The sequence below is a fragment of the Carcharhinus amblyrhynchos genome, chromosome 7 (genome assembly GCF_965287045.1).
Source record: "Carcharhinus amblyrhynchos chromosome 7, sCarAmb.v2.hapA, whole genome shotgun sequence".
Taxonomy (NCBI): Eukaryota; Metazoa; Chordata; class Chondrichthyes; order Carcharhiniformes; family Carcharhinidae; genus Carcharhinus; species Carcharhinus amblyrhynchos.
The window spans coordinates 81,483,973-81,495,275 of NC_137330.1; the positions used below are offsets into that span (position 1 = coordinate 81,483,973).

Consider the following 11,303-nt stretch of genomic DNA (forward strand, 5'->3'; position numbering starts at 1 on the left):
CAGAGCCAACGAGCCGAGCAGCACAGCAGACTGGGAGAATCCCAGCCATGGTCTCTGATAATTTCCAACAACTTTGCCACAACTACTGTTAAATTAATAAGTCTGTAGTTACTTGGTTTCTCCCTCCTTTCTTTAAGTTTTCACTAACTTTCATTATTTAAGTTAAAAACAGTATATTTTTTGAACTAATGCCATTAACGAGTAGAAGAGATCATCAACAACAAGACTATTGCCACCTCTATCTACATGAGATAAATTCCATTAACTGATGTGGCTGAGTTCTCTATGAAATCCTTGTTTTTCTCTACATCTTACTAGATTCAAGTCCAGAAAGGCACAATTTGGATGCTAAGGGATGTCTATTTGAATGGTTTACAATGCTGAACCCATTAAAATAACTGCAGAATAGGCCCCAAAATAGACTTTTGTAATGTCAGGTCATCTCAAAGTCAGAGCCAATTCAATACTTCTAAGGTGCAAACGTTGATATTTGGAGACAAACGTGGCCACTAATATGCACACAGCAGCATCTCACAAACAGCAATGCAATCAGAGATCAAGGCACTGGGAAGAACTCCCAGCTCTCTCTGCTTAAAATATTCACCTGAGTCTCATGGATTTGCTTGTACCTATATTTCTGTGATTCAGGAAATGAGTGTGTTACTAATTAACAAAACTGATAGCATTAAGCTCTGAACACTTTAATATTTAATACTGATTAAACCATTTCAAATTAGGCCTGCCTCATCTTGCTTAAAAACAAGTTTCAAATTAAATTAGATGCACCCAAGAACCACTCTGGGGAGAACAGATCAAAATTCTTGTCTGACCTGACAGAACATTACTACACACTGGAAATTTCACAGTAATGCTATACTTGAGATAATGTCACTGAAGTATGCTAGAAAGGAAGGACAGCCTACTACAAAATCACAAGTTACCTCTAAAATTCTACTTTTAAGTTAAAGAAATACTGAGTAAAAATACTTTGCTGCTGAAAAATCAATAAAATACAACAGATTATCAATTAAAAGATTTAATACTTTAATATGAAGAATGAGCTTATGAGGGTGTGGAAAATAAATATTTTAACAGATCTCTTATGGCATTACAGGGATGGAAGGAATCCCGATATTCGTAACTGTTTGTAACTTTCTCGGGTGAATTTGAGATCAATAAATTGCACATACATTTCAGGCTTCAAGTCAGCAAACTCCAGAATGAATGCTTAAGTAATGAGTAAAACTGTTACAAATATGTCACAATAAGCATTATCATCATTTAACTAACTTCAAATAAATTAATCTAACCTTGCATTGGTTAGAAGACAATGTCACTGGCAAAATATCATGATGGTCTGGCATGTTGAACATCATTGAAAAAAAAGCAGCAAGGTATAACTTCAAGACTTTAAGCTCTAAATTATCAAGAGCTACCTTACAAAACTAAGCTGAGCTGAGCTTGAAATTGAGTCAATGAGAGTTATAATGGTATGTAAAAGGAATAGGTCTGATAACCTGAACGGCCATTATTTATTTCATGTTTAGTTATCCTATACATTTAACTTTCAATTAGCAATTAATTCCCTATGAAGAGAACAAAATTGTAGATTTATATACATATTGCAGCACTTTTTGTTGCTTACCTGGTAACCACATTTCAGGCACATCCAAACATTTGGAGAAACATCAGGCGCTTCATCATGTGCTTTCAAATATTTGGCACATTCGGCACAAACTGACCAGTGATTCTGGGTAACTGCCTTCTTCACTTGGATCAGATCCACTGCTCTGCCAACATGCTGACAGGCAGAGCCTAGATAGATAGATTAAAAAATACATGTGCTTAGGAAAATAGATTAATGCAAATCTTCTAAATTTTGGTGTGTTTGGTTTATAGCCATGGCAAAATGACCATATATAATACCAATCTTAAAAACTGGAGCTCAGAATTCACATTTCTTTTAACTAAAGAGTTACAGGTTAAATCGCTCATTTGTAAAAATCTGAACCATTGCTGACAGGACAACTGTGGTACTGATCAAAGCTTCAATTTTAGTTTCAATTTATGTCTGTAATAAAATAAAAATATGTAACAATATTTGAGAAAGACAACCAATCTGGCAAAGGAGAAAGGATTACATAAGAACATTAGTGAGGAAGTATCTGGCCTCTGAAGATCATTAAGTAGAATTACAATGGGTGGAAATTGAAAATATCAAGAGTCAGAAAACACTGGGGGAGTTGGAGGTGGGGTAGTTTACAGGCCCCCTGACAAAAGTTATTCCATTGGATAGTCTATTGAACAAGAAATTATTGGAGATGGAACAAAGGAAATGTAAGAATTGTGGGGTACTTTAATCATCATAGACTGGTACAATCAAATTGGCTAGCGGGGTCAAGAGAATGAGCTTATACAGTATTTTTGTGACAGTTTTTTGGAGCAACACATTGTAGAAACAATTTAGAATAAAGCGAATATTGTGTAATTGAAATGGGGTTAGTAAAAGATCCAGTGGGAAATAGTGGTCATAATACCATTGAATTCCTTGTTAAATCTGAAAGTGACATAGTCCAATCACAAACAAGAATCTTAAGCTAATAAAATGCTAAAATCAAGTACTTAGGTATGATGGAAGAACTGGCTACAGTTAATTGGGTAGATTGACTAAGAGGTATTGTTACATATTTAAGTGCTTGTATGATTGCTTCATGGACTGATGACATGATTTGATGGTAATGATATTAGAATGTTCCACAAACTGCTGTTTAGTTTAATTTTCTACTCTGCATAGGACAGGAGCATTTAAACTAAACCTTGTGATTTTGAATCTGTGTGTGCAAACCACATTTTTTTTTGTTAAAACCCATGACCCCTAACAGAGTTAGGGCATTACAAAACAAAAATGAGTCAGGATTCCGTTTTCTCGAGAAAAGTCCTAAGTAGAAGAAAAAGCATTGTGGATTCTCATATTTCGAATATTAGAAGACTGGGAAAAAGCAACAACAGGATTAAAGATCAAAATGCCAGTTAGGAAGACCTGGTCAGAAAAAATGCAGCTTAAAGGAGGGGGTTTCTCAAATCAGAGAAGGTTGAGATTCCAGACAGTGTCAGCCATATTTAAAAGAAGGGATGCCCTGCTGTAAAGCTCAGGCCATTTTAAAAAATTGCACCAAGACAAAAGTTGCCAACGTTAAAAGGGGAGTATGGGGAAGACAGCAAAATTAAAAAATATTCTGAGCACTCTTCAGCCATAGTGCAAGGGAAATGGTGCGTCAATTAGGATTCATGGATCCTTTCAATAAAGAAAATGAATCATGGAGTTCCTATGCCTAACGTTTTCAGTCCTTGTACCTGTGAATAAAATTGCAAATAAATTGTTCATACCAGCTCTTCTCAGTACAATAGGAAATAAAACTCTCAATTTGCTCTGGAACTTGGATCATCCAGCAAAGCCAAAACCAAAATTTATGGTAACATGACAAAGATCCTTGAACAACATTACTCTCCAAAGTCACTGATCAACGTGATTCAGGTTCCACCGAAGGAATCAAGTGAAAGGCAAATGCGTTGCTAATTTGTGGCAACCTTAAAAAGGCTGGCACAACATGCCAAGTTTGGTGAGTCACTAGAAGATATTATTCGAGATAATCTCGTTTGTGGATTCCAAAATGAGGCAATCCAAGGAAGATTACTTATTGAACACGTACACTGAACATGAACTTTAAAGGCAGCAGCAGAAATCGTAGTGTCAATAAAACAGGCTGCTAAAGAGGCTTCACAATTTGGTGCAGGAATGCAGATTCACAAGTGGGAAACTGCACATAAAAATGTCAAAAGAGCAACAAGCATGTCACAGATGGGTCAAAACAGGCCATTCAGCAAGTAACTACTGGAGTAATGATAGTCAATGCAAGAACTGTGGCAAAATGGGTCACATTGCAAAAAGATTGTCAGGCTAAACCAGCTTCCCTTCAAAAGCATATTCAGAAGAAGAATCTGGGTACCTTCAAAAAAAAAGAACAAGTTGCATTCTACAAAAAAATTCTACAACATGGAAGAAATGAATTGTGACTCTGAAGAAGTGTCCAGAAATATGTTGAAGAGTTCCAAACGAATGGCTTATCCATAAAGGGCAGATCATTTAGATGCTGGATGATTCTGAAGTTAAGTGGACAATCTATTAAGATGGAGATTATTACTGGTGTGTCTTTAACTCCTGAGACTACATACCAATAAAAGCTGAAGCATGAGGTCATGCAGTTAAAAGGTTACGTCATGGTCAACGTTGGGCTAAGTGGACTAAGCGGAGTTGCATCTCCACGCGGTCCATGTTAATTTCCCAGATCTATTTGGGAAGCTATGGTTGAAGAAGATAAAGCTTAACTGGAGTGCTGTCAACAGATTGATCAATATTAAAACAGATCTACAGCACCTTCTGGATAATTACTTGACTCAATGAAGGGTGTACAAATGAAACACACGATAAAACTTAATAATCACTCAAAAAGTCTCAAAGCAAGAATGGTGCCAATGCAATTCTTCCCAAGATCAAAGAAGAATTAGTTTGGCTTGTTAACATTGCTCCCCCCACCCCCGCCCCAGTCATGGAACTCGACAGCAGAATGTGAGAAAGCATCCAAGGATGTCAGAGATCTGAAGTATTGGTTCATTTGAATCTGAAGATACCATTATCTACAGCTTGTGATGCTTCACCTTATGGCATGGGGTAGTAGTTTCACATATTATGTCTTCAGGATAAGAACAACCAATAGCTTTTGCTTTGCGTACTTTGACGAGTACGAGTGCTGAATCTAACTATGCTTAGCTAAAACATGCACTGAGGATTATTTTTGGCTTATGAAGGTTTCATCATTATTTGTATGGTTGTCATCTCATATTATTGACTGATCACTGACCCTTAACTACTATTTTTGGGCTGTGCAAAGACATACCTTCATTAGCTGCTAGTTGACTGCAAAGACGGTCCACTGATCTTATCTGCACACTCCTACGATATAAAGTAGTGTCAATCATTGTGCCATGCTAATGTCGATGCATTGTCACACCTACCTTTACCTACTGAGCAGTATCAACTAGTTTTACTAATATTCTTTATTTAATAGGTCATTTGCCCGTGACAGATGCTCAATTTAAGAGACATATGAGGAATGATCCCATGATGGGGAAGGTGACAGATAGGGTATTGAAAGAAATAATAGCTGGAAAACATCATAAGCATTCTGATTTGAAACCATTTGTGTCAAAAAAGCTCGAGTTGAATGCCCAAGATGAGTGTTTATTGTGGGGAATCCTGGTCTGCAAGGAAGAATGAAGGACATCCTGGTACAATCCAGGTGAAGGAATTAGTACATAGTTATTTTTGGTAGTTGTGTCTGAATGCTCAGATTGAAGAAAAAGTGGGACAGTGTTAATCCTGTGCACAAATAAGAAATATATCACTGTTGTCTCCTTTACACCCTTGAAAGAGGGTGTAAATACCATGGCAATGATTGCATGCAGATTTTGCTGATCCATTACATATTCTTAGTCATAAGTGATGCACAAAGTGGCCAGAAGTCATTATGAGATCTACTACATCTGAACAAACCAGTGAAAACTTGATGAAATTTTTTGCAAGATTTGGTAAACCAATACAGATCATTAGCAATAATGGCTCACAGTTCACTTCACAAGAAATTGAAGGTTATCTCAAAGTAAACTGTATTCAGCATATAAAATCCACATTTCATCATCTATCAACCAAAGGATTAGCTGAAAGGTTCGTACAATCCTTGAAACATTATTTAAAAGCTTCAAGAAAGGTTTATTGCATCACGTAAATAACTTTTTGGCATCTTGTAAAAACACATGCCATGCTACAACAAAAGATCACCTGCATTACTTCTTTTAAAGAGAAGGCTGAAAACTATTTGTTAGTACCTCCAGAAACATCAGAATTAGTAGATAATCAACAACAATCTCAAGTTGCTAGACAAGAAGTAAGGGCAAAACAACACTCATTTCAACAAGGAGAGAGTGTCAGTACATAATTATGCCATGAGTGAGAAATGGGTACCAGCCATAGGCTTCGCAAAAATAGGTCCAATTTCTTACACGATCCAAACCGAAGTTGAGCTATTTTGATGACGCCATGCTGATCAACTGTAGTCTTTTTAAATATTTCTCAGAATCATCTCTGGAGGTATTAACATCTTTAGTTCCTAGTGTTGTGAATACTACTATGGAAGACTTAGTTGAATCTGAGATGCCTGATGATTGTGTCTATGCTACTATACCACGTGAGAACAATGCAGAATAAGTTCCAATAAGTCAACTTAAGTTCCAAATCATACTTCTAGGGTCAAGTATGACCAAATTCCAGAATATTGTATATCACCAAAGAGGAATAGATGTCCTCCTGATCAACTTTTTTTGATTGTGTATAATGATTAATGATGCATAGTACTGTGTCAAGAATATTATCGATCCTATGTGTAACGTCATAGTAATTTGTTGTGGTGAAGACAGAATTAAAGAGGGAGGGATGTCAGATATTTAAGCAATTGTATTAAAGAGCTAATCACATAATTTGGTGATGATGTTAGGATGTTACACAGGCTGCTGTTTAGTTTCATTTTCTTCTCTGTACAGGCCAGGGCACCTACAATAAATTTTATTGTTATTATTTTGAATCTACATGTGCAAATCCTATCTTTTTCTTTTTGTTAAAACTCACAAATTCCAGAGTTAGAACATTACAGGTATTGAGGTGAAGAAAGAGTGGGAAACATTTAAGACCATAAGACACAAGAGCAGAATTCGGCCACTCACCCCATCAGGTCTTCTCCGCCATTCAATCATGGTGATACTTTTCTCATGCCCATTCTCCTGCCTTTTCCCCATAACCCAAGACCCCCTTATTAATCAAGAACATATCTATCTCTGTCTTAAAGACACTCAGTGACCTGGCCACCACAGCCTTCTGCGGCAAAGAGTTCCACAGATTCACCATTCTCTGGCTGAAGAAATTCCTCCTCATCTGTTTTAAAGAATCGTCTCTTTAACCGGTGGTTGTGCCCTCTGGTTCTAGTTTTTCCTGACCAGAGGGGTCAGACCAGAGCCTTATACAGCCTCAGAAGTACATCCTTGCTCCTGTATGCTAGCCCTTTCAACATGAATGCTAACATTGCATTTGCCTCGTTAACTGCCGACTGAACCTGCATGTTAACCTTAAGGAAATTTAAGGGAAACCAGTAGATGCAGTATGCTTGGATTTTCAAAAGGCGTTGAATAAAGTGCCACACAAAATGTTTATTTTAGCATGGACGTAGAATTGATTAACAGATAGAAAGCAGAGAATGGGTATAAATGGGGCTTTTTCAAATCAAATCAAAAAAGCAAATGTATTGTGATTTAAAATGCAACCACCACCAATGAACAAGAACATCCCTTCTGTTCACACAACCAAAATTTGAGGACAGCAAAATAGTGATTAGCACAAAAAGTTACCTAGGCTTTATGGGCTTACTGTACAAAACACCAGATCTAGAAATTGCCACATTTTGGACATCACACATTAGCTACACCATTTAATTTATAATTACAGTTTATCACACAATAGGCAATAGTAGAAGTTACGTACAGGGTTGGTGGTGCGGCTATATAGCAAATGATAAATTAGTCAAGGGTGATTTGTTGCTCAAATTTGCAGACACAGATACATAAAGGAATATTGAAACTAATTTTGTGATGCTAAAATCATACCATGAATAGTTTAATGTGAGAATATGGCATAGCCAAATAATTCCAAATCTGTAGGTTGCATTATTCCACAATGTGGACTAGGGCGCTGGACCTGGGGTACATACTTCTAGTAGCAGCACAGTGAAGCCGCTACTGAATCTTCTGGCTCACACAGTCCTCCCATGGCAATATTTTGTGTAAGTATTTATTTCCAAAGTGTCAGGTATTTTAATTTGCAGCTATACCAAACAAAATTCACATATTTCAATTAATAAATGAAAATCTAAATATTGCACATAACCATAAGACACAAGCATAGGAGGAGGTAATTCGGCCTATCTAATCTGGCTTCACCCTTCAATGAGATCATGACAGCTCTGATATGATAACCCTCAACTCCACTTTCCCGCTTTATCCCCATGTTCAAGAACAGTAACCAAATAAAAATATAAACTTTCTCAAGTTTGGGAACCATTTACTATTTTGACTTTTCCATAAGTGCAAGAGAATATTTTCACTTGCACTCTGAATAAAGCTGTTATAGAAAACAAAAATCTATTAGTGTGGAGAATTAACCAGGATTCCCTTTCATTATTTTCTTCTCATATGTTAGGAACATTTTAGTGTTACTGAAAGATTAATGACTAACTTTATGAATTGATCACCGTTGTTTCTTTGGACCAAGTTGCTGTAGTGATTAAAAATCACAGCAGTCAAATATTATTGTTTATACATTTTAGGTGTTTGCTACAAAGAGTTAGTATCTGTCTTATTTCTCTATCAGTCCACCTGAATTTTCATGATGCCAGATAAGTTACTGGACATGATTCATTTAACTGACAATAAACAGTGTTTAGTTTAAATCAAACAGGCTACTGATTACAATTTCATAAACCAGTGAAAATCCAGCTAGGTGAAGCCACAAAAGAAAATTTTGCCACTCACCTTTGTCAAAGCTACATATACTTGTTAAATTATATATTTTTTAAAATCAGCATACAATCTCTCAGACAGGAGGATATAGAACACCTGGGAAAGAGTAAAGTTGACCATACAATTTTCACCTAGCTCATAAGAAAGTCAGAGCAATGTTCTCTTCACAGATGCTGATTAGTCTGCTGTTTATTTTGTCAACTTCTGTTTTTGTTTTAAATTTAGTCACTCCAAATCAAACAATCTTGTTATTAAACGAACACAATTACACGAACATTATAAATGTATCATTGTGCCACACGAGTTAAACAAAACTGTTTCCAGTTGCTTAGCCATTTAAATAGCATTGCTAAATCAGTAATGCCTAAAAGCTTCTCACAGAATAACAATTACACAGGTTAGTATTACAATGGATTAATGAACTCCAATACTGTAATGCTACAGCTGAAAATGTGTACATTAATGCATGGTAGAAGCATATTTTCAAAGTTTGGGCTGACCAGACAAAAACAATTTGGCAAAATTACTTTGCCAGGTACTGAAGATTTTTTTTAAAACTTTACCAGTGCCTATAATGAACATTCCGTTATATTTTGTACTGGCTGTGTCTGCTATCCAATCACAAAAAGTATTACTGTTGTAAGAACAGAAACTGTATCTTACCTGAGACTTCATCAGATGAATCTTCATCTTGATGTTTTTCAGGCCTTCTGCTTTTCTTTGTCATTTCACCATTACGCCGGGAGAATGGATCCTTTACCCGCATCTGTCACTGATAATTTAACATGCTACATAAATAATTTTACAAGAATGGACAGGTATAACAAACAGCTTTAAAACTGAAAACTGGTAAATCATTTTCTTCAATTAAGAAACCAAGACCTAGAGTGCAGAACAAGCTTAAGCTCAGAATAAATGAGTGGGAGTCAAAATTATAGTTTTTCCACAATACCAGAGCAAAATGACTGATGTATTTTTGTCTGGAAAGCTCGATTGCCTTGTCCCTCAAGACTTCCATGAGAACTAAGAATATAGTCTTGTAAAACACTGAGTGATAGCAACCCCACTTAACATGGAAGTGTGGGTGTAGTTAAGAAATGCAATTTATTTGAATTTAAGGCATTGTTTTGACAACACTTGTAGAGGTTTTCTATGCCACAGAAAGCACAAGTATACAATACTGCCTGAAGGAAAAGCTAATAAACTTAACCAGTATTTTCATAAACAAATATAGAACTATTAGATCTCTTAATGTAAATAAAAACAAAGAAATTACAGGTGTTGGCCAAAGCAGTCTGCGTCCTGGAGGATGGCAATTGACAATTACTTGGCTTGTAATAGCCAAACATGTGAAGTGCAAACAAATTTTCTGAACCTATATATGACTTGTAAGAGGTAAAGTATTACATACTATACCAAAAGCGAGAGATGATAAGGTACATCTTTTCAGGTTTCAATGTTTGTTTTAGGGCTTTTCTAAATATTAAAATCAGTCAATATTTTCATCGTACAAGTAAAAATCAGACAGCTTTTTACAGGTTTTGGAGGGGTGCTTAAATTCTGGACTTTTACTTTATTCCAATATAAAAATTAAAAGTTAATGGAACAAAAACATACAGAAATTAATTCAACTAAGCATGACTTTTCGAACGTAATTTAAAGAATGTGGAGTGGTTTAATAAATTTACTACACAAACTTTACGAAATTCAAGGAATTTGTAACCTTGGCCACTGCCAGGGAAATGTCTGTTGCGTTTTTTAACCTGAAGAGAAAAACGTTTTTTTAAAACTACTGGTCCGCAATTTCTGTTGAAACCCTGTCACCGTGACATGACTTCATAACAATCCTCTCCATCCCGTGAAGTTTGCATATCAAACTGCAAGGCACGGTTTTGTGTTTGAATCGCAGTATTTTAAAAAAATCAAAATAATTGACTTAAGTGTTAAACTCCAGGCCAGTTATAGGGGATATTAATATCAGGACAATTAAACTCTGACTGGGAGAATGTAAAGGGTTCAGTTGCAGCAAGTGCTCGAGTCAACACATTAATAGGCATTTGGATGAGGACGCACGACTAAATATAAATCCAAGCTACCGAAGTAATCATATTTCAAATTAGGAATCGACTTAACTAGAACTCAGTTGTGGAAATGGTGCAAATAAAATAGATTTATCCGCAATGCCGTGGGCAGAAAACTATTCTAAGACTGCAGTTTATTTAAAGTCGGTTAGTCAGAAGGCGCGGGCCTTGTTCTCGGGTTTTATAAGTGAAATGCCGACAACTCTTGTCTGTCACCTTGGGTGGATCAGACTGTCTTCACAGCGGCCTCCAGAGATGCGGCACGTCCCGGGAAAGGGGTCGGGTTACCACCTGGCCTGCGGCCGTCCTGGAATCCTGTCCGGGGTGCTGGAAGGCTGGACTAGGTTAGGTTAGGTTAGGTTCCCGGTGAAGCGAGCGATCGGGGGCAGGGAAGAAGGCCGGTCGCTGCCTTTCCAGCAACTTCGACATACGATGTAGCAATCGGCTGAGACTCCGACTCTCACACTGAGCGCAGCCTGACTGACACCCACCTCACTTTGATCCCACCTTCGGCTTATCGGGGCGTGCGCATGTGCCGGCCTG

At 36.9% G+C, this 11,303-nt stretch overlaps 1 protein-coding gene across 4 annotated transcripts in view; it reads right to left on the minus strand.

Moving 5' to 3' along the window:
• The window catches only part of usp45 (ubiquitin specific peptidase 45), a 178,373-nt gene extending 167,106 nt beyond the window's left edge, over positions 1–11,267 (minus strand). For 2 of the 4 annotated variants that reach the window (XM_080192659.1, XM_080192657.1), the window contains exons 1-3: positions 10,977–11,205; positions 9,343–9,451; positions 1,646–1,815 (exon numbers count right to left, since the gene is read on the minus strand). In XM_080192659.1, coding sequence (XP_080048785.1) covers positions 1,646–1,815; positions 9,343–9,445 — 273 coding nt within the window. In that variant the 5' untranslated portion in view covers positions 9,446–9,451; positions 10,977–11,205. Of the gene's footprint in view, positions 1–1,645; positions 1,816–9,342; positions 9,452–10,976 lie in introns of all 4 variants that reach the window. The other 2 variants (XM_080192658.1, XM_080192660.1) reach the window with 2 other exon arrangements.
• Between the last annotated feature and the right edge of the window lie 36 nt (positions 11,268–11,303).